Genomic DNA, 23,698 nt, shown 5'->3' with positions numbered 1-23,698 from the left:
ATATTACTCAGCAATAAAAGAGAATAAAATCATGGCATTTGCAGGTAATTGGTCAGAGTTGGAGAAGATAATGCTAAGTGAAGTTAGCCAATCCCAGAAAATCAAATGCCAAATGTTTTCTCTGACATAAGAAAGCTGACTCATAGTGGGTAGGGAGGGGGGAGCATGGGAGGAATAGACGAACTCTAGATGGGGCAGAGAGGTGGGAGGGGAAGGGAGGGGACAGGGGGTTAGAAATGATAGTGGAATATGATGATCATTATTATCCAAAGTACAGGTGTGAAACACAAATTGCTGTCAACATGCTTTATATACAACCAGAGAGATGAAAAATTGTGCTGTATAAGTGTAATAAGAATTGTATTCTGCTGTCATTTATTTTAAAAATCAATTTTAAAAAAAATGAACAACAACAACAAAAAAAAAATGATGCTGTGGCTTAGACGTGCTTTTCCCAAGGTCCACAAGCTGGACGCTGGTCTCCTTGGTGGCAGGGCTGAGCCATTAAGGGGCGGGGCCTCTGGGAAACAACGGATCTCCAGGCCACCCTCAGGCCTTCTTGGTGGCTGGTCCCAGGAGTGAGTGAGCCCTAGGAGATGGCTGTAAGCCAGGCCACCCACGGGCTGGGTCCTCTGCCTGGAGCCAGCTCCCTCTGCACTTCTGCAAGCTGCCACACAGCCAAGGAGACCCCAGGCAGGACCAGCGTCATGCCGCCCAGCCAGCCACCGGAATGAACAAACAAAGCCGTAAGCCTTGGTAGTATTAAGTGATGACCTAATCCCCTCTTAAGATTGGGAGCCATCTCATCACAAAGTCGTGAAAAGGTGATTGTTTTGCTGTAAATCACTGCGATTTCTGAACTTGCGTGGAATGCCTGCCCGTGCCTTGAACTCACCGCGCCTGGCTCCCTGGCAGACAACAACCCTCTCTGAAACCCTAGTGGCTCATTGTGGGGAGCCATTCCGACACGTGACTGGTGACTCCCGTTAAGGGTCTGAGGCGTTCTGGCTGTGTGGGAACTTTCCCCACCCTCTCCTGATGAGAGAACCCATCCGTGTGGGGGTGTGACTGACCACTGACCCCGGGGCCCAATCACTGACCCTGACCTTGGAGTGCGGCCCCCCTCAACCTTCATTGGATGGAATTCTCCCCTGAATCTCTTGTTCCCCAATAAAAGGCTACTCCCTGGCGTGCTCGTTCTCTCTCTCTCCTGCTGGCCCTGAGTAATCCCTGCTGCACTGCTGGGTGGTTAGAGGTGGGAACCAGAGAGGGGAGCCGTCTCAGACCTGGCAATAGAAATAAGGTAACTGAGTCTGTGTGTTTTATATCTATCTCTTCTAGCTAACTTTTATGCCAAGAACCTCATTAATGAAACCATTGTGCTGGCCGCATGGTGGAGCTCATGAATTCTGGTGTTGGGGTCTAAATTTACTCCCTTCGTGCTGAACCATTTAGACCACTAACCTACTACCTGCCTTTGTGTTAGGTCAGAATCCTGCTGTCTGTAAGTTCTCAAGACACCCCGCCTTTTGCAACTTTCTATGCTATAAAGCTGCGCTCCTGGAGAGCTGGGGTGCTATTCTCTGACCCAAGGATTTCGGGAGAAGGACAGCCCCGGCTGGTCAGAATTACAGGCTTGCTTTAATTTGATTTAAAATCGGAGTCGGTGGTTTAACAGTAAGTTTCCCAGCATCTGGGAACCTGTTGTAGCAACAAAAACCAAACAGGATGGACAGTGGGTTTATTAATTCGTTGCCGTGGTAATCATTTCGCTGCGTCTGTGTGCATCAAAACACCCTCCTGAGGACTTTAATCATAAACAGATTAATGAAGATGGCATTCACAGAAGTGAAGGGCAGGAAGGCCCGGGAGAGGGGGGCAAGCCAATGAGGGTCAAGAAGGAGAAGGAAACGGCTTCATGAAAATAACATCCAGAGTCAAGAAGGGTTCAGGAAGGGCCAGAGGCAGCAGAGGCAGGCGTCACAGAGACTCTCAGAGAAGAGAGAGGGAGGAAGGCTCCGGGACACAGAGGTCCCCTCTAAACACAGCCAAGTCTAGGGCAGGACCCTGAGGGACGGCGGGACTCCATTCCAGGCCCGGCTCATGGTGGGGAGCCGAGGACGCCCGTGTCCCTGCGGACTTCAACTCCAGCATCTCGAGGCAAGGCTCAGACGGCTCTCCCAGCTGGGCTCCCTGCTGCCCGGGCACACCTCTGTTGCCCTGCCAGGTGGCCAGCCATAGAGCTGGACCAACAGGAGAAGGCACCAGCTGACCGTGCTCCCCTTCCTGGGACAGGGAGAGGATTCTAGGAAGGAAAGGGGAGAACATGACCCCAACCCACAGCAAGTCCCCCCAAGTCCACGGAGGCAAACCCCACAGCTAAGTCCTCACCCGTAGGAGGGGATGAGCCACCAGGCCCTCAGTGGACCCAGAGCCCTTCCTCCCTGGGCATGTGTGGGTCTGGAGATGGCTCCCAGGACAAGAGTACAAGTGTCCTCCTGTAAATGGAGGCTCCCACCACCATCTGACCCCAGCCCCAGGACCCGAGGCCAGAACCTGCTGCTCCTTCTGTGGCTCTGACCAGACAGGCTGCTGCCCGGCCCTCGCTGGCGTGGAGACTCAGAGGACCACAGACGCTGACGGGGTGGAAACAGGGAGGCGTCTGGCTCTCGGGCTCCCTACCCCCAGCTCAGCTGCTCAGGTCGCAGACCCCAGACACCAGGGTGAGGCTCAGGGCACACTGAAGTGGACAGGATGCTTCAGGTGACCTGCAGCTCTAGGGGCTCCGGGATGGCCGTCCACCTGCAGGTCCACACATGCAGATGCACAGCTGTGAGTGCTAACGGGAATTCGGGGGGCTTTCTGGGCTCCACCTGCATGTCCACAGAGGCATGGCAGATGCTGCACGGCCCCTCCAGGGACCAGTCTCACCGTCCAGTCCCCACATTGTGCCAGCTGAGGTCCCTTGCTGGACCTTCACTGCTGACTCCTTCCTGGACCCCCACCCTGCTCCCCCTTCCTCCCGGCTCACTGGCCTCCTGGCTGTGGGACACTATTGTCCGCCCTTCCTGGAATTACAAGCCCCAAGCACCAAGTGCCGCTGTGGCCCCAGGGTCCCGGGCATGTCCACACACCCTGGACGTTGATCCTGTGACTACCCCTCTCCCGTTCTGGGTGCTCCTCACCAGCTTGCTGGCAGAAAGGGGGACTCACCAAGACGTCTCCTGGGTGAAGATGCCCCGCCACCTCCCTGTCCTCTTGCCGTCCAGCTGCAGCAAGGCCCGGGCAGGTGTGGGGGGACCACGCAGGGGGTGGGTGCCCTCAGCGCTCTCACAACCCAGCCCAGGAAGCCCCTGGGTGCAGGTGACACACGGCCACGTGGTCAGATTCAGCGGACCTCCCCCAGAGACTCTCGTGGCTCAGCACCCACCCTGGACGTGCGAGGGGCCACATGACATATGGCCCAAGTGTCCCACAGGGCAAGAAGGTCCCTCACACCTCTGCTGACATCCTCCTCAGTCACACCTGGGACAAAGACGCTGTCAGGGACATTAAGTGAGACCAAAATCTCAAGGGGGTCCCTGGGCAGAGAGCAGAGGCCGGGTCTGCCCCTGGAGAAGACATAGCACCTATAGGAGCCCCCGTGGGCCAGGCTCACAGGGGACATGGGAACCAGCTGTGGTTCTGGTGGGAGCAGTTCTGGGGCAGGGAGGCGGCTCTGTCTCTGCACAGAGTGAAGACGTCATGGGAAGAAGCTGTGTGACAGGGCAGAGCCACCTGTCCCCCTGAGGCCACCAGGGACCTGGGCTGAGCAGTTGGGCAGGGCATTTCCTCATATGTTAGGAGGGAGCCGTGCCCATGTCACCGTCCCGTGGTCTGACCTGAGAGAGGGAGGACAGAGACAGAGTCAAGGGGAGTTTAACCCCAGGTCAGGAGTCACTAGGACAAAAACCAAACTTCTCTTCTTACTTTTTGTGACCCAGAATGAGAAGAATCAGTGCTGTCCCAAGAGGTGTGTCCCCGGGGACACCAGTGGGAAGAGACGGGGGGGGGGGGTGCGTAGAGGGAGCAAAGCCTGAGGGCAGGTCTGTGCTGGGCACCCCTGTGGGGCCAGCTGTCCCTCACCTGTCCACCCTCTCAGTGGGTCACCACACCCTGGCCAGGCTCCTTCCTTCCATGCACCCAGCAGGAAGCCCCCGCATGGACAGGCACCCCCTGGAGGCAGACCTCGGCCACTTCCTGGTCTCCCCAGGGGCCCTCTCTGATCTCTGCTCCATGCAGACCTAACAGTCACATCTAGGCTCTGCAGAGGAGGTCACAGAACTTCCCTGACGGTCACTGGAGCAGAGCTGCGCTTACCAAACATCCTGAAGTCCCGAGGCCCAGGTTCCAGTCCCTTAAGACACTCCAGGGCAGCACGCTGCGTGGGTGTGGGGCAAGCCACCGGGGTGTGGTCCAGCAGGCTGCATCCTGACCCTGTGAACAGCGAAGTCAGACCTGCTCGGCGTCAGGGCACCAACAACATCAGCCCACCTCCCAGGTGGGCTCCCCTGTGTTCCTCACCTGCGCAGATCCTTAGTGACCAGGGCATTGCAGGGCCCTCCCGAGCTTCCTGGAGTTGGTGTCGGAGCCTCTGGCTTAGCGCTCAGACTTGAGCATCTCTGCTCTGCGTCCTACCTTCACACACACACACACACACATGCACACACACACGCACACGCGCACACGCGCACACCTCACTCGCTCCAGGCAACGTCACCCATTCCACTATACCTGCCCGAGCCCAGCCTAGCCCAGCCTGGAGACCAGCCCCTGTCCCTAGGAATTTGACTCCTCGAAGTGCCTCAGATAAGCGGATCCCTCACCAGTCCTTCACAACTGGCCTATTTCACGTAGCACACTGGCCTCGAGGCCCGTCCACACTGCCCTCCTGAGGCTGGACAAGACTCTGTGATACACAAGTCCCACAATTTCACTGACCCATCCTGCCCTCCACCAGCCCACTTGGGCTCTAGGTGGCGTGCCAGCACCAGACAGAGCCCTGTGGCTTGATTTTCCTAGGAGATGGGAACAGACGTGACTTGTGCCCTCTGTGTCCCATTGAGACCAGCACAAGACAGAGGGGGAGCTGTCCCCTTTCCTAGTGCTGAAGTTGGAGGAAGGCTGAACCCGGTTGGCCCGGACCTGCGCCTGGAATGCAGCACCAGGGCCGCCTCAGGGACACGCTGTGAGACAAGCTGCTCCGTGCCACCGAGAAGCAGGCACTCCTCCTGACGCGTGACTGCAGCGGAGGAGGCGTGTCCCATTCTCTCTGAGAGGAAGCCAGCCATGCGGGAGGCTGCCCTCTGGCGGCGGCCCCTTCCTGTGCCCCACCGACCTCGGCATGCGGCCAGGCTAGCCTGCTGCCCCCCAGTCTACAGCCTCCCCCATGGGGCTCCGCCCTCACAGCCGTCCTTCAAGGCACCCATCGGGTCTCTAACCACCGAGATGGGGACCCAGCGCTGCCCCCCACAGGCATCATCTGTTGCCATCCCATCTTTCCCGGGGGAACAAGGAGGAACGGGGACATCCCGCCAGGGAGCTCTGATCCACAGGAGGTCCACCCGCCCTGCACCTTCCAGGGCGTGAGGAAGGCGCTGTGTGGAGTCGCTGCAGGACCCGCTCGTGCCACTGTGTCCTGCAGCGTGACCCACACCTCAGGTCACATCTCCGTGGGAGGCGTGTTCTGACCCTGACGGGAAACAGGCCACCAGGACGGGGCGTAGCCCCGGTCTGTCACCCACATCCGCAAACACAGCACCTGAGTGAGAGGACCGGAGTGTGGCACCAGGAACTCTGGAGCCACAGCCAGGAGAGGAAGCACAACGGCAGCCCTGGTTGTCGCCCCATGAACAAGCCTTGGCTCTGAAGGTTGGGAGGAGCAGGGCCCGGAGCTCCGAGGGTCTTATTCTGTGTGAAGCTCATGAGCTGGAAAGAGTAGTGGGGGGGGGCCTGTGAGGCGGGTTTGGAGACGGAGCAGACAGATTCTGGAAGGACAGCATCTCCAAGTGCCCGCGGGGGTCCCTCCCTGTGGAGGGACCTGGCCTCGGTCACACCTGTGAGGCACGTTGGTCATTCCTTGGTCTCAAGCACCCCTTTTCCTGTAACCACAGGAGGCCTTACCCGCAAGCCGGCTCTGGGGGTCTCCACGGGGGCCTCTGCGTGGGCGGCACTCCCCCGTGAAACAGGGCTTCCTCCCTGGGTGTGGCGGATGCTGGTGTTGAGAGAAGACGGTGTCATGAGTCCACATTATGAAGGGACAGATCCTCAATTGAGGAGAATATGTGCCAAAGTCACTAGGACGTCGCCGAGGCTGGTGTGACATTAGTGTCTTTCTGACTGCGAACAGTGATGCTGAAGGAGGGTCTGGGTTTGCCGGGTCAGTGGGGCGAGGGAAAGGGACAATGTCCACTCTTCCAGTCACTCAATCTGCCTTTATTCCTTTTTCTGAAATGTCCTTCTCACTCGTCAGGTGAGGAGAGGGGTCTCATCTCTCTCCCTCTTCTCCTAGCCTCCAGGGCTCCATCAAGGGCTTCGGACTTGGATCCAAAGGCCCCATCTCTAAACCCCACAGTCAGTTAATATCTCACAACACGGGATTGAATCCAACACAGACCAGGGAGGGAGGCGAAGAGGGACAGGGAAGTGCTAGGGAAGGCCATTGGCCAGTCGTATCCATGTCTGAATCTATGACAATGACTCCCACTATTACATAGGATGTGCTGTGCCAATTAAAACATTAAACAAAAACAAGTGTCGACACATGAAGGCTTGGGAGACCCACTCCAATCTCACCCCAGCCACGGCATCCCGGCACGACATTCCAGCGCACCCCTCCCAGTGGTGCCCACAGACAGGACCAGTCATCATAATGTCACATCAGCTGGTTCCTCCGTGTTTAAGACGGGATGCTCTCCGTGGCTGGTGGACATCAGGTCACAGTGGTGACAGACAATGCCCGAGAGCTCACTTTAGTTAATCTCTCAGGAATCCAAATCGGCTGCTGTTCTCCCTGTGGAAACACACAAACAGACCCCTGACTCCAGACAATTACTGGGTCAGGACCTTTCCATTGTCCTGTTAGAATATCCTTCCAAAGTACCTTGGGCTTATGTACATTTTTTGGACACATATGCCTTTCTGCAGCACTAAGTCCTGATGAATCCAAATTTAAAAAGTTTAGAGTAAAAACAGTTTTTTAAGTTTATCTTTGGGGAATATATACCCCTTCCCAATTCCTTCTTTTTGCTTTAATAAGTACATTTTAATATTTTGATGAGCTCTTTCAACTATGCCTTGTCCCTGTGGATTGTATGGGATTCCTGTTATATGAGTAATGCCAAGTGATGAGCAAAATTGTTTAAAAGAGGTAGAAGAATAACCAGGGGCATTATCTGTTTTTAATTGTTTTGGAACGCCCACAGTGGCAAAATTTTGTAAGCAATGAGCTATAACATCTTTAGTTTTTTCTCCGGCATGAAGGGAACCCATCAAAAATCCAGAAGAAGTATCAACTGTAACATGCAAATATTTTAATTTTCCAAATTCTGGCAAGTGTATGACATCCATCTGCCAAATATGGTTAGGTATCAATCCTCTAGGATTGACTCCAAGATTAACTTGTGGTAAAAAGGTCACACAATTTTGACATTGTTTTATTATTTGTCTAGCTTGTTCCTTAGTTATTTTTAAATGCTTTTGTAAAGTATTAGCATTGACATGGAACTTTTTATGAAAATTTGTAGCTTCTTCTAGTGTAGAGAAAATATTATGTCATGTGTAGTTTTATCTGCTAAATCATTGCCCAAACTAAGGGCTCCAGGCAATCCTGTATGTGCCCTGATATGTCCTATAAAGAATGGATCTTTTCTGTCCCAGATTAGACTTTGTATAGTGGAAAACAATGAGAAAACAGTAGAGAAATGGGAAATCCTATCAGCATCTTCAAGGGATATTATAGCATTAACTATATACTGACTATCGGAAAATAAATTAAATACAGAATCTTTAAACATAACAAAAGCTTGTAATACTGCATTAAGCTCTACCTTTTGAGCTGATTGTTTGGATACTAAAAATGTAAAAGTTTGATCAGGTGTAATTATTGCTGCTGTACCATTATTTGACCCATCAGTGAACATATTTGGAGCATTCATGATAGGTGTTTTTCTTGTCATTTTTGGAAAAATTACAGAATGCGATGACCAAAAAGATAATAAAGAATTAAATGGTAAGTGGTTATCAAATAAAACATTAGATTTGCACATGATTATTGCCCAAGTATTTAACTCATTAGCTAACTCATCAATTTGATTCATAGTATATGGAGTAATAATTTTATTGGGTGAAATTCCAAACACTCCCTTTGCTGCTCTTATTCCTTTGAGTATTAATCGTCCTACAGCCTCAGGATACCTAGTAAGAATAGTGTTAGGAGAATAAGATAAATGTATCCATAATAATGGACCTTCTTGCCAAAATACTCCTGTAGAAATATTTTTGTTGGTAGTACAATAAATAATAAAGGCAAACTTATATCAATTCTATCCAAATGCATATTTTCCATATATGTTTCAATGATTTTTAATGCCTTTCTTGCTTCAGGCGTTAACATGCGGGGTGAACTTGGATCTGATGGACCTTTTAGGATATCAAATAAAGGTCCCAACTCTCCTGTTGGTATACCTAGATAAGGCCTTATCCAATTTATGTCTCCTAATAACTTTTGAAAGTCATTAAGTGATTTGAGTTGATCTACTCATATTTGAATTTTTGGTGGACGGACCATGGTTGAGGATAATAGAACTCCTAAATAATTAATTGGAAAATTTAATTGTACTTTATCTATTGCTATCTCTAGATTATAATTTTTAATAAGTTTATAAGTGTGGCATAACATTCTAGACATGTGTTTTTATCTTTGTGTGCTAATAATACATCATCCATATAGTGAAATATTTGTAGTTCAGGATTTTGATTTCTAAGTGATTGGATTACTTTGTTAACATAAATTTGACACATAGTTGGGCTGTTAGCCATCCCTTTGAGGGAGTACTTTCCACTCATATCTCTGATCAGGACCTTTATGATTTAGTGCAGAGATAGTAAATGCAAAACGTGGACTATCCTCAGGATGAATTGGAATTTAAAAAAACAATCTTTAATATCTATAACTAAAACATACCAAGTTTTTGGCAAAGCAGACAATTGAGGAATCCCCGATCGAGCAGGTCCCATAATAACCATCTCATTATTAATGGCTCTTAAATCTTGCAATAATCTCCATTTACCAGATTTCTTTTTGATGACAAAAATGGGAGTATTATGGGGAGATATGGAAGGTTGTATATGTCTTTCCGCTAATTGTTGTTTGACCAGGTCATGGGCTGCTTGTATCTTTTCTTTAGTCAGGGGCCACTGAGGAACCCATACTGGTCTTTCTGATTTCCATGTAATTTTTATTGTCTAAGTGGCCCTTTGTGAAAATCCAACCCATGTCTGTCTGTTCCTTGATCTATTTGTATTGGTGCTGTTATACCTTGTTCTTGTTTTTCTAATCTTTTTCCTTTCCTAAAAGCTTGTCTAGTCATAACAGTGGGTGCATTTTGGTTGATATTATTTGTTAATGTCAAACCTAATTGATCTAGAACATCTCGTCCCCATAAATTTACGGGAAGATGATCCAATACATATGGTTGTATAGTTCCTTTACATCCTTCAGGATCCTTCCAATCTAATACCATTGCACTTCTATGGGATTAGTTGCCACTCCTAGGCCTCGAAGCATTTGAGTGGCTTGTTGTAATGGCCAATGTTTTGGCCATTCTTGACGAGAGATGATGCTAAGGTCTGCACCAATAGCCCATTAAATTCATGTCCTTGAATATTTAGTTTTAGCATGGGGCGAGAATCTAAATTTAAAGAAGGCATAGCTCAATCTACACCTGTGGAAATCCCTTGGAACCTCTTTCTATAGCATGACTGGAAAATTTATCATGTAGGCTTGGTATTATTAGTAACTGTGCTATTCTATCTCCTGGTGAAATTACTGATATACCCTTTGGAGAACTGGCTATAATTTTTATTTCACCTTCATAATCGAGATCAATTACCCCAGGACTTATCATTAGTCCTTTTAGAGTAGAAGAGCTGCATCCCAATAATAAGCCTACTGTTCCTTTGGGAAGAGGTCCTTTTACCCCTGTGGGAATGATTTGAACTCCCATCTCTGGAGTTAGTACTGCTCTGGCGGAGGCGCAGATGTCCAACCCTGCACTCCCTCTGGTTTGTCTGATGAGGGATCTGATGGACAACGTGTCCTGGGCACTACCCTGATGAGGTTGCTGGGTTCCTCCAGTGCTCCGTATATTTGTGGTTTTGGGCCCCGAAGCATTGGGCCCCCCTGTCCATTTTTTGGCAATGGAGCCCGATGCCTTTCTCCACGATATCGTGGATAAACACCTGGTCCTTGTTCATGTCTTGATAATGGAGTACCCTCTATAGTTGTTTGAGAACGGCACTCATTAGCCCAATGTCTCCCTCTACAGCATCGTGGGAAAATACCCAGTATTCTATTCCTTTGATACCTAGTTTTGTTAAACCCTCCTCCTATGGGGCAATTCCTTTTAAAATTTCCTGTTTGTTCACAATTGTAGCATGTTCTTGGCCTGGCATCTAAAGCCTGTTGTACTGCAGCTGCCAAGACTTGCCCTTGTTTATTAATGTCTCTGACATCTAAAGCCTGTTTTATTGCAGCTGCCATGACTTGCTCTTGTTCATTAAGGTCTCTACATAATATAATGTATGTGTTTAAATCTTCATGTTTCCATGGTCTAATGACTTCTCTGCACCAACGATTCGCTTGCTCATAAGCCAGTTGTTTTATTAATGGCATTGCTTGTTCTGTATTCCCAAAAACTCTGGTAGCTGTTTGAATAAGCCTATCTACAAATTCAGCATAAGGTTCATTAGCTCCTTGTATTACCTTAGATAATTGACCTTGTAAACCTCCATGTCCTTGTAAAGCCTTCCATGCCCTAACCACCTCTGCAGCAATTTGTGCGTATATGCCAGGATCATATGTAGTTTGTTGCTGCTGATCCTCATAAGGTCCCTTTCCTAACAACATATCTAGATTTCTCTGAGGATAACCAGCTGCTGAATTTCGCCTAGCCGTCTCCTTGCAAAATTCCTCATTGGCAACCTTCCATAACAGGTATTGTCCTCGATTTAGCACAGCTTTACACATATTAGCCCAATCTGCTGGCATCATGTTCAAGTTATTAATGGATTCGACCAAGCTTACAGTGAAGGGTGCTTGAGGACCATAGGTTGTTACAGCCTCTTTTAGCTGCTTCACTGTTTTGAAATTTAAAGCACAGTGAATTCACTGCCCTCCTGCCTCAAATACAGGGCATGTTAATATTTGAGATCCTGTCTCAGGATCCCAACTATCAACTACAGGGGTTGGGGGCCTCCCAACATATGCAGGTGGCGCTGTTGGTTGAACACTTATGCCCTCTGGTGATAGAAAGGTGTTAGTAGCAGTCTCCTGTAGAGGTGGCACTGTTGGTTGGACACTTACACTCTCTGGTGATAGAAAGGTGTTAGTAGCAGTCTCCTGTTGTAATTTTTCCCCTGATGGCTTTTTCTGCTCTAAGCTTTCTTCCTCTATCTGACTAGTTCAAGAGACCTTCTCTTTTACTTGAATCTTTTCCTCTGTCTGACTAGCTCAAAAGACCTTCTCTTTTACTTGAATCAATATGTCTTCTCCTTCCTCTACCTTTGTCTGAACTGAAGGCTTTGGACTAAGCAAACCAGATATGTACGTCCACAATGTCAATGTGCCAACTGGCAGAGTCCCTGGATTGTTCTTTTCTATTATTTTTAAATCTTCACCATGATGGTTCCATTGTGATATATTCAACAACTCCTCCTTAAAAAGCCATGGGCTGCATTTTTGTATTGTATCAACGTATGCCCTGACTGCTCTCGATTTTACTGGGAAACCTCCTTGCTCTAACAATTTACTTAACACTCTTTCGGTTTGTTTTTTACTAATTGCTGATCCCGTATTTCTACTATAATACAACCCAACAAGATGACGCCAAACAAAACCGAGACAGAATGAAATAAAAATGGAACAAAAATTCATTATATCAGCCTTTCTATCCTCCTGACATGTGCATCCGTCCTTTCTCCCTATCTGTTCCTCAGACGCAAATAGTTTTTCCTCAGATGTGAGCGGTTTTTCTTCCCTCTCACTCATCTCCAGGGACAGGAAAGTTAAAACAAAAGTGAAGCAAAACAAAAGAGGAATCTTAAAATGGCTACCCATCCTCTCGCCCTGCCCTCAGGGGCGAGCAGTTTACTTACCCTCAGTCGCTCCCCGTGGGAGCCACCAAATGCCGCAGTCTGTCTGGGCACAATTCAGGAGCCACTTGTCAAAAGAAACTAACTTTATTTTTAGAACCACAAACGCCAAACAAAACAGCTCCTCAGGGAAAATCCTCAGAGCCCAACTGCCACCACCAGCTTCCCACAAGCCTCTCTCACAACCACACAAGCCTCTCCCACTCCCACAATCCTCCTGCTCTTGAGGCCGATTGGCTGGGTCATGTGGGCGGAGCCAAAGAAGTCCCCCAATGAGCAGCTCCGTGGTCTGAAAGGGCAGGGAAACAGCCCAATGAGCATCACCGCAGAGGAGCCAATCAGCTAGAAGTTGCTGGGGCCGCTGTGAGCCAATCATCAGCCGGCAGCTGGAAGTTTGCTGGCAGCTGGAAGTTTGCTGGGGCCCCTTTGGCTGTGGCTCTCAACAGTGTCCACCTGAGCAACTGGGACAGGGCGTGGCTGCTGTGGGGCTGGGAAACCCGGAGGAGGGGACGCCCAGGGGGGACCAGTGGTGCGCCCTGGGCAGGCGAGGCTGGGGAACTTCCCACCTGGGGGAAGCACCCGGCAGGACGTGCCATGCCACACAGAGGCCACGGCTGGCAGCTGGTCCTCACCCAAACAGTCGTGTGTGGAGGTCACAGGCAAACGAGCAGGAGGGGTCATTGTAGGCTTTAGAACTGGATTCTAGTCAGGGTGGCACGACTCAGTCAGTTTGCCTGAAGTGGGTGGATCCACTTGGTGCAGTGAATTTGTATCAGTTATTAAAGGACGCTGCCGCAGAGCCGTGGGGTGGCCTGAGCCAGGTCTCCAGCAGGTGGCAGTGTTGGACATACCAAGTGGGAGCTGCCAGAAACCCACACCGGCTGGGAGGTGGGCGGGCAGGGCACCCGGCCAGCAAGCCACCGCGCAGCGCTACCCCTGGCCCTGACAGGAGGAGCTGGGGGTCACAATCTGAAAATGGCTCATTGAAATTGGGAGTGGGCAAAGGGAAGGGCTATCGTTAAAATGGCTACAATTTGATCTTACTTCCCAATTAAGGCTGAATACTACATTCTGAAAATGGACACCCGGACTTCTATTTCTCACAGCTGGATCCGGGGCCACAGGGGTACGTTTTTAGGGGGCCTTCTATGGGGGCCTGCGACCTGGCCAGCAACCTGAGTGCACCAGGGTCACAAAGCAACTGCTTTGTGTGCTGAGAGCCACCAAGCTCCATACCGCCCTCTGGTGCCCGTGCGTGGAACCGCAGAGCCAGGCCTCGGGAGTGCAAGACAGACTTTGAGAGGAGACCAGGATACTCAGGGCTTAAAACTCCAAGCCTGGTGCCAATAAATAAATAAATAAATAAATACCCCAAGCCTGCATGTCCACGGGGATGGCCGTGGCTTTAAAATGCATATTTAACAGTTCCACCTCTTTGCTGTTCCTGTGTGTTTGGCGGCTTTGGTCCCTTTCCTGCAGTTATTCACGAAATACCCGACAGTGTGCTGTGGTCCCTCCGGTCTGATCTGCACAGGTGCTGAAATACCACACCGTGTCGGGTAAATATGAGCAAGTATCATGCGATGGTCAAAATTATTTGAATGTTTAAGGAGAAGGAAATGTTAACTACTCGGATTTGGTCAGCACACACAGTGTATATGAAGTTCTCACATAGTACTCCATAAACTTGTACGACTAAAACAATAGTTAGAAAATATATATATAAATTCTTTAAAGACAGCAGCAACGCAGCCCGTGTTGGTGGAGGCCCGACCTCTCCTACGGGGACATGGCAGGGCTGTGTCCCTGCTCCCGTGTATCTGCAATGCCTTCCTGGACATAAGGCCCCTGGGTCTGAACACAAGCACATTTGAAATGTCACTGCACATTTGTGACATCCTTTCAGCACCAGGTCTCTTTTCTCTTAGGTGCGTTTCCAAGAAAGCCCCTGTTCTCTGCCCACCCAGGTCTCCTGGTAACTCTGGGAGACGAGGGGACCCTCCATTGTGAGTCAGACTTGGGGACTTGACTTCTGTCCCAACAGCAAGAGGAAGCCCCCACTCCAGACTGTGGTCAACTGAAAGATAAGGGACTCTTCCCCTGGGCTGTCTCCACGGACCTGCCAGTTCTGACCGTTTCCTTCTCAAAGAGCCATTCGAAGCGTGGCCACTCCTGACTGGCCTCTTCCGCCAGGGTTCTCAGCGTGCCCGTCTTGTGGCGTGTTCCGTCCCTCTTTTTTAATTGGGGTAAAATGCACATCACGTAAAATGTGCACGTGGCATTGCCACCAAACACACTCCCGCTGCCCAGCAACCGTCTCCACCGTCCACCTCCAGGACCATTTTCATCTCACAAAGCTGAAACTCTGGGCTGGGGTGTGGCTCGGTGGTAGGGCAATTTCTCTGCGTGCATGCCCCAGGTTCCATCCCCAGCACCACAAAAAGCACCCTGAAAACTCACCCATCCAAAAACGCCCCGCTCACCCCTCCAGTCACGGGCCCACCATCCTTCCTGCGGTCTCTGTGGTCTCTTTTCCTTTCTGTGACTGGCTCGTGTCACTTAGCATAACCCCTCAAAGCCCACCCACCTGCAGCATATAGCAGGGTCTTCTCCTTTTTAAGGCGGAACATTCCCTCACGCATCTCTACCACATTTTGCTCATCCATCATCTGTAGTAGACATTTGGTTGTTCCCGTCTTTGGATATCCTGAGTGTCGTGCTATGAACGAGGGTGTAGGAATACCTCTTTGATATCTGCCTTCAGTTTGTCTGTACATATGACCAGAAGTGGAATTGCTGTACTATGAGCTATGGCTACATCCCATTTTATTTTTTATCTTGAAACAGGGTCTCTGTAAGTTTCCCAGGCTGGCCTTGAACTTGTGATCCTCCTGCCTCCGTCTCTGGGGTAGCCGGAATTACAGATGTGCACCACCACGCCTGGCCTTTAATTCCATTCTGAATTTTTTGAGGAAAGTTTTATTTCTTTTTATTATCTAATAACATATAGCTGTATGAATAAGTTGAAATTTGTTTCCTTATTCAACTGATACAATCTAATGTTAATTGATAGTGAGGCTATTGTGAATCATTGCTACTTTCTGGCTATTATAAATGATGTGCTGTGAACTTTCACAGAAATCAAGACAGTGCAATTTTAGTAAAAAGCTGATCATAGACCTAGAAAGAACAGAGAGCCCAGAGACTAACACAAATATGACCACTTATTTTTTTGACAAAGGAGCCAAAAAAATTCAATGGAAAATGGAGAATTTACTTAGCAAATGGGATTAAAGAATTGGATAACCATATGCAATAAAATAACTTAAACTCAAATCCCACACCTCTTACAAAAATCAACTCAAGGTGGGTCTCTTTCCACTGATTTTTGTCTTCTTCCATTTCTTTCATTAGTTTTGTAATCATCAGAGCACAGATTTTTCACTTCCTGGTTAATTTGGTCTTGAGTATTTTTGATGCCATCACAAATGGATTGTCTTCTTGCTTTCCTTTTAGGATAAGTTGTTCTTTGTGTGAAGCAATGAAACTGATTTTTGCAGGCTGAGGGCTTGCGGTCTTTGGAGTTTCTGACATGTGCGTTGCATCATCTGCAATAGAGATAGCTTCAGTTCTTCTCTGACTTATGTGCCTTGTTTCTTTTTCTTGTCCGATTGCTCTTGCTAGTGCTTCTAGTAACAAAGTGGAATAGAGGGCCTCCTCGTCTTGCTCGTGATCTCCAGGGAAAAGCATCCAGTCTCCCACCGTGCGGAATGTTCTTTTATCAAGCTGCAGGATGCCTCCTGTTCCTAGCTTGCTGGTACTTTCTTTCATCGTGAATAAGTGCTGGGTTTTGTCACACACCTTCTCTACATCAGTTGATAAGATTGTGTGGCTTGTATTACAGGGTCCTCAGGGAATCTGAACCCATAGGGTACGGAGAGATTTGTCATGAGGAATTGGCTCAGGCATGATGGAGACTGAGAAGCGTCATCATCTACCTTCTGCCAGCTGGAGACCTGGGACGACCAGTGGTGTGACTTGCCCAAGTCTAGGGGTCTGAGAGCTGGGAGGCGATGAGCCAGGATGCTCCAGATCCAGCAGAGAGGCAGCAGGAAAGGCAGGACTGCCCTTTCCTCTGCCTCTTGCCCCACTCGGGCCCTCCATGGACGGGATGATGCCCACCACCAGGAGGGTCCGTGGATAAGTGACACACCCACCCAGAGTGAGGCTCCTGTGGGCACCAATGGCCCAGGAGGCCCATGCAGCATCACCATCTCAGGACTCTGCCCCTATCTGGCAATGCAGGGGGCCTCTCGACTGCTCCCCGGGGGTCCCTCCTGCTGAGCCAGGCCTCCACCAGGAACCCCAGCAGGATCAGCAGGATGACACCACCCAGGCTCAGCCTGAGCATGTTCACCTTGTAGGAATTCCAGGAGGCAGACCCTGCAGAGAAGAAACGGGTGGGGTGGGGGTTCCAGGATGGAGAATCACGCCCAGAAACACACACAGAGCGGACTGTGAGCCCAGCCAGCTGCCCAGGGAATTGAGGTCCCGGTTCCCAGGTGGTGTGGCTACGTAGGTGGCCCCTGGCACAAGGCACCTGGCAGAGGTGGTGAGGAGGTGCTGAAGTCTGGCCCAAACCCCTGCTGGCCACCTGCCTGTCTGGAGGACTGGGCCCCAGATAAAGTCACAGGAACTAGGGGACCACCTTCTCCAGGGCTGGTCTGCCAAGGCCCTCTCCTCTGGTTTTTTTTGAGAGGCTGCTACCCTCACAGGACCCTGCCCTGTCCCCAGAGGCTCTGGGTCAACCCCTCAGCACTGGGCAAGTGGACAACCCTTGATCCTACAGAGAAGGTGGGCCGTGGGGCTCACCTCTTCCTGAGAGCCTCAGGGGCTCACTGGGGCCTGACCACAGCGAGGGGGAGGAGCTTAGAGAACCGTAGCATCTGTAGGTGGCCCCGCGGGCCTCCTCGCTGGCGTTCAGGGTGAAGTTGGCCTGGAAGAACCCGCGTTTATACTGAGATCTGAGGCGCTGGGTGACGTTGGCACTGCCCTCCTGGGACAGGAGGAACAGGTCGAACCACATCTCTGAGCGGCACTGCAGGGTCGTCCTATGCTGGGGTGCCCCAGAGGGGCCCTGAACAGCCGAGAGCTGAGGCTCTTTATACACTCCTAGAGGGAGAAAGCCACAGTGAGTGCCCATGTGGCCCTCCCTCACCCAGCCTTCGACTCCCTGCACGGGCCCTCTGTCTCCCGGGCTCCTGCCCTGGCCTCCCCTCTCCCTCTGCCATCCTCTGGCAACCCATTCTCCCATGGCCACCACAACCCTTTTTCCAACCAGGTATGCCTCAGTGGTGGAGCAGAAGCTTGCTGTGCACCAGGCCCTGGGCTCAATACCCAGAACCCAATGAAAAGGCACAAAGGACATTTGGTGCCCAGGCTGCGCAGACCACTGGTGGGTGGACCTGGCCCCAGGCTGTCCTGGACGCAGTCCAAAGTCACTGGATGGAGATGGACGAGACAGCGAGATATGAACCCACACTCTGAGACACAAGACAACGATACTGTTTGTAAAGCCAGGCCTGAAAGGCACAGGTGGTGGGCCTGCAGGTGCCGGCTTCTGCGGGCAGAGTCCCTGAGGGCCAGGGGAGAAGAGGGCCCAGATGCGGGCTGAGCACAGGATCCCAGCCAATGAGCATTAGTAACAAACACCCGCAGCGTCCACAGCGGTCCCTGCGCCCTGAGCGGGGTGAGGGCGTCAGCAGGATGGCTCGCTGAGCCTCACCAGGGGAGGAGAACCCCGAGCGAGCGGGATGTTGTGGGGTGGAAGGGAGAGGGGAGGGTCAAGGCACACCCCAGGCCTGCGCTGAGCAGTCCAGCCTCAGAGGAGCCCACGAGAAGGGAGGAAGGGCCCCCGGGCTTGAAGGACTCTTGGTGAGCTGAGCGCAAAGTCCTTATTCGCGTCCACAAAACGTGTCACCAGGCAGAGGGCCGGATCATTGTCCTGTGCCTCCACCCACCAGCGGCCAGCAGGGAGACCACCTGCCCAGCCTGATGATTCTTAGGGCCCACAGCACACCCTTCAGATCCAAGCCAGCCAGAGCCCCGGCGGCCAGCACTCCTCCCGGGCATCGCCCCACAGGTGGCAGCCCTCTGCCCTGCCCCAAGAGCCAGCAGCCCCACACCAGAGCCGCTGAGCCTACTCTAACCACCACCCCACACCGCTGCCCTGCCCTCCCAGCTCTGCCTCCTCTTGGCCCTGCCTCTGGGCAAGCTCCGGGCCTTGGCCCTGCCTCTCCCTGGCCACCGGCTCCTGATCTGTGGCCTCACAACACGTGAGTAATAATGAGACCCCCATTTTACAGCAGCCAGCACCACCCAGCCAAGATCAGCGGGTGGGGGGAGGGTAGAGGTGCCCAACAAAGGTTGGGAGGCCATGTTGTCCCCAGGCCAGTCTCCTGGGGCCTCGCAGCTGAGCAGGGGCCGGTTCACAGTGCAGGAGTGAGCGGGTGGTGGGACTGCTCAGGGACCAGCCACCATCCCTCCTTACACCCGCCCCCCCAGGGCTGCCAAGTGCCCTGGGGAGCCAGGTTCCCACGGGCACTGGACAGAGCTTCCTCACCTGTGACCATCAGCTCCAGGAGGTTGCTGGGAGCTGACCACTCGTGGAGGGAGGTGTTGACAGAGCCGTAGCATCTGTAGGTCCCCCCGTGGGCCTGGGTGGCAGGGGATAAGAGGAACTTTCCCTGGCCGCCTTGGATGGAGCCTGCAGGCAAGGCCAGCTCTGCTCCCTTGGACAGAAGGAACACGTCATAGGCGCTTGGTAAGTGACAGTGAAGGGTCACGCTCCCTCCTAAAGCCACCATGGGGCCAGGCTGGACCGAGAGGGTGGGTTTGTCCTTGGAGACACCTAGCGGAAAAGAACCCTGGTGTTACAAGGAGCATGAGGAGCCACGAGGAGCCACGAGGAGCCACAGAAGCCACAAGGAGCCACGAGGAGCCACAGAAGCCACAAGGAGCCACAAGAAGCCACGAGGAGCCACGAGAAGCCACAGAAGCCACAGGCTCCCATCAAGGCCGAGAGGAGAGTCGGGTTGCAGAGCCTGGGCTGGCCTCTTGTCTCCACCAGGATGACGGCCATGGCACGGCCCTGCCCAGGCCCCCAGGGTCTCTGTGGCTGGTGCGGGGAAGGGTCCATTCATCACCTTTCTGTCTTTTTTAATGGAGGTGAAATTCCCATAATGTAAAATTAACCCATTTCAAAGTGAATAATTCAGAAGCATTTAGTACGTGGACAAAACTGGGCCATTGCCTCCTCTCTCCAGGTCCAACAGAGGAACCCTGTGCCCAGAAAGCTGTCACGCGGTCACCCCTCGCCCCTCTGTGGACTTGTCCACGTGGGAGTTTCACATGAACTGAACCAGGCAGCGCGCTGTCTTTTGTGTCTGGCTGCTTCCACCAGCACTGACGTCACCGAGGTGCCGCTACGTTGCGCAATGTGCCAGTGTGCAGTTCTCTAGTGGCCAAGTGACAATCCATTGTGTGATAGGCCACAGGTTCCTTCTCCATTCAGTCCATGGAGGGACACTTGGGTTGTTTCCACCCTTTGGAAACCTGCCCTGGCGACCACGCGGCGTGTGGCCGTGTGCCTCCCTACTTCAGTTCGCCGAGGCCACTACTGCATTTTCTTCTCTCACTCACTCCAGGTGATGCTGACGTTGCCGTCCATGCTGTGACGCTAACAGGGCCACAGTGGCCCAGGAGACTCCCGGAGCTTCTCTTCATTTGCCCAAGACCCAGATTCTGGCCCTGTTCTGGGGTGGGGCTGAGCCATCAGGTGACCAGTGGGGGATGGCAGCAGGCAGCTGGCGAGCACAGCGAGGGCAGGGGTGGACAGAGGAGGACGGGGCCGGAGGGACAACAGGAGGGGCCCTCACCCACGACCAGCAGCTCCAGAGGGTCACTCCTCTCGGACCAGCTGTCCTGCGTCTTGTACTGACAGACATACGTCCCCGAGTGGCCGGGCGTGGCACGCTGGAGGGAGAACGTGGCCTCAGCCTGGGCGTCTCCCAGGCTTTCTTCAGCCCACACGCGGGAGCCTCCCACTTGCTGCACTCGCAGCCGAGCTGTCCCAGGAGGCCCTCTGCAGAAGATGGACACAGGGCTCCCCTGGGGGACCACCGGACCTGGCACCGCCCGGATGGAGGGCTTGGGGAGAGACCCTGGAAGGGAGACAGAACCGAGACAGAAGGTCCAGACGCCAGGAAGTCCCCCTGGGCTCGCCTGAGAGGCCCAGGAGCCCAGGGGTGAGCTCTCCCCGTCCACTTCCTGTCCACGGCCTTGGCCATGTCTCAACAGGGACGAGGCAGACCCTGCGTGCACCAGTGGGGTTTGCCTCAGCCCCGTCCCCCACCAAGCACTGCCGTGCCCCCCCTCCCCAGCCCCATCCCTCACCAAGCACTGCCCTGCCCCCCCCCCGCTCCCCAGCCCCGTCCTCCACCAAGCACTGCCCTGCCCCCCCCGCTCCCCAGCCCCCCACCAAGCACTGCCCTGGCCCCCCCCACTCCCCAGCCCCGTCCTCCACCAAGCACTGCCCTGCCCCCCCCCCGCTCCCCAGCCCCGTCCTCCACCAAGCACTGCCCTGCCCCTGGCTCCACAAGCTCTGGCCCACCTCATCCTCCCCGGACGCTCTTTCTCTATCTCTACACTCTCTTCTGCCCAACCTCCAAGTTATGCAGCAGCTCAAAAACTGTCCTCAGACCGCAGCTGGGCACTCTCCTGGCCCCCATGTGGTCTCCCTGGTTCCTGGGTTTCGACCCATCTCTAGGCTGGTGAGTCACAGTTATATCCAGTCCCAGACTCGTGCCCTAAACTCAAGACTCATGCCACCAACCCGGTGCATCTCGCTACGGGTGTAGACATCAACATCTCACACCATCAGGCCAGAGCTCCTGCTGGGGCCGACCCACCCCGACGGCCACCGGATACAGGCCCAGGTCCCCTTCAAGGAAAGGCCTGTCGCCCTGGCTGCTGGGGAGATGTCAGCCCTTCTGGGGAGAACCACCTCTCCCAGGTCCCCTACACCCAGGGACCCAGACACTTCATCCCAGTGCAAGACACGGTGACGGCCACCAGCTCCTGGAGGGTCAGCAAAGGCCATGCTGAGCAGGCATGTCACCTGGCCCCGCCTCTGTGTACTGCACGTGTCCCTGAAAAGCCATCTGTGAACTGATCCCCAGCAGGACGCAAGGAGATGGGGGGTAGGGAGGTAACCGGGGCGGGAGGACAGCCCCGTCATGGAAGGAGCGATTGGGGAAGAGATGGGGACAGCTTGCTTCTCTCTCCTCTCCACCCACAGGCAAGGAGGAGCCCCTGCCAGATCACAGCCCCCCAAGCCAACGCTGGCCATCAGTCCACCTCGGCCTTTCTCCCTGACCCAGAACCAACAGGGCTCTTCCAGCCAGTGGTGGCCAGCGCCCGCGCCCTCTGTCTGGGATGATCAGTCACCACCGAGTCAGCCTCCTGGGCCAGCCGCGGCCAGCGTCTCCGTTCTCCACCCAGTGCAGCGCAGTCCTTGTTAACACACCCACCAGATCCTGTCCCCACTCTGCCACCAGCCTCCAGGGCCTCCCTGTCTTGAGCAGTGTACAGGTCAGAGCACGTGATGGTGTGCAGGGTCCCCCACAAGGAGGCGGCCACCCGAGACATGGCCCCCTCATCCCAGAGTCTGCTTAGTGCCCAAGCAGAGGAACCCAAAGTCCACGTGTGCGAGCCCTTCCCACACCACTTCCCAAGGCCACCGTCGTGACGGAGGCATGTGCCCGTGGCAGCAGGGGAAGGACCCCGCAGCATGTTTGTGGCCTGTGGACCAGGAGTCTCAGGCTCCTGGTGAGACCCCAAGGTAGGAGGGGAGACAGCCCTCGGCCACGCGGGCCTCTTTCCCCAGGGAGGGGCAGGCCAGGGGAGAACTAGAAGGGCCCTCCCTCTCACAGTGGTGCCATTGCCCCAGCCATGGGCAGCACCGGCCCCTGGCACAGCCGTGCCACGTGCCGCCGCTCCTCTCCCGGAACCAGTCCCCAGCTCACTGTGTGACCTGCTGCTGCATCTTCAGGGACCACGTCCTGGGCGCCCCGTTCAGAGGTGCTGGCTCCACCCCTGGGCTCACCAGCGCCTCCCCCACGGCGCCCCTCTCCACAGCAGCAACACTGACCACAGCCGGGGCGTCTCCTGGACGCCGTCTGCCTGCACCAGGACCAGGCTCCCCGCAGGAAGGCGCTTGGTCCTGGACTCCCTCGCACACTCGCGGGTATAAAGGTGGAGACTGTCAGTCGGTGCTGAGGACCTCGTTGGGATAAAGCAAACCAAGGAGGACAGTTGCATGGGATGGGCTCAACGCGGTGCCCAGAACATGACTGACTCTCAGTAAAAGCTACCTGCAATGACAGTGACAAGCTGACGTGCCAAACGAACATCCACGGGAGAAGCAGGAGAGGACTCATCTCAGAGCCAGTCTTCAGAGGCCTGGCCACGGGCCGGCCACACCAAGGTCACTAGACGCTCCCAAGGAGGCTCCATGCTCCTGGTTGGACGGTCTCCGTGTGTCTCCTGAGGGCTGGTGGCTTCCCAGTCCTGCTCTGAACAGCGAGCCAGGCGCTCAGTCCTGGGTGTGCGCACGCGTGTGTGTTCCCAGGGAGGGAACCCCGGGTGCTCTCCCACTGAGCCACATCCCGGCCCTCTTTACTTTCTACTTTGAGGCAGGCTCTTGCTGAGTGGCCTAGACATGCACAGTCACCGGGATGATGGGCACGGCCACCCCGTGATCATTGTGTTCTAAACACTTTATTGTGAACTCAGCAGCACCCTCACGCTTGCCGTCACCACCCCCAAAATGGAGAGGACCGGCTCCAACAACTGAGCCCCAACACCTCCAGAGACACCCTGGCACGCTGCCCAAAGAACACCCCGGAAAGGCAGCAGCTGTCCGTGGCTTTCACGTTGGTCAGTTCCAGCCACACTTCCTGATGTTTGCCAGCCCAGGACACAGCACAGTGACACGTCTGCAGAGTTCACAGTCCCCGACAGCTGGCTTTAAACACGAAGCAAGCTGGGCACGTTGGCACACCCCTGTGACCCCAGCAGCTTGGGAGGTGACACAGGAGGAGCCCGAGTTCCAAGTCAGCCTCAGCAATTCAGCAAGACCCCGTCTCAGAATTAAAACTGGAAACCTCATCCCAGCAAACCAGAAACACCATGGATGACACAGAAGAGCAGCCAGGCCCAGACGGGA

At 53.4% G+C, this 23,698-nt stretch overlaps 1 protein-coding gene and 1 long non-coding RNA gene across 2 annotated transcripts in view; both read right to left on the bottom strand.

The window, feature by feature from the left end:
* The window catches only part of LOC101977354 (leukocyte immunoglobulin-like receptor subfamily B member 2), a 38,910-nt gene that overhangs the window by 14,047 nt on the left and 1,165 nt on the right, over positions 1-23,698 (bottom strand). The window contains exons 3-6 of the mRNA XM_078033290.1: positions 20,349-20,633; positions 19,034-19,321; positions 17,284-17,583; positions 16,683-16,854 (exon numbers count right to left, since the gene is read on the bottom strand). Of these exons, the coding sequence (XP_077889416.1) occupies positions 16,683-16,854; positions 17,284-17,583; positions 19,034-19,321; positions 20,349-20,633 (1,045 nt within the window). The remainder of the gene's footprint in view (positions 1-16,682; positions 16,855-17,283; positions 17,584-19,033; positions 19,322-20,348; positions 20,634-23,698) is intronic.
* Positions 1,725-7,944, bottom strand: LOC120888068 (uncharacterized). Its single transcript, XR_005731515.2, has 5 exons — positions 6,835-7,944; positions 6,163-6,253; positions 4,564-5,967; positions 4,360-4,476; positions 1,725-3,881 (listed from the first exon to the last, which is right to left on the bottom strand). It is a non-coding gene; the product is annotated as an uncharacterized LOC120888068 (long non-coding RNA).

Source organism: Ictidomys tridecemlineatus, chromosome 15 (assembly GCF_052094955.1).
Source record: "Ictidomys tridecemlineatus isolate mIctTri1 chromosome 15, mIctTri1.hap1, whole genome shotgun sequence".
In the NCBI taxonomy this organism is placed as follows: domain Eukaryota; kingdom Metazoa; phylum Chordata; class Mammalia; order Rodentia; family Sciuridae; genus Ictidomys; species Ictidomys tridecemlineatus.
The sequence above is the reverse complement of the archived record's forward strand: the minus strand, read 5'-3'. Positions and strand labels throughout refer to the sequence as shown.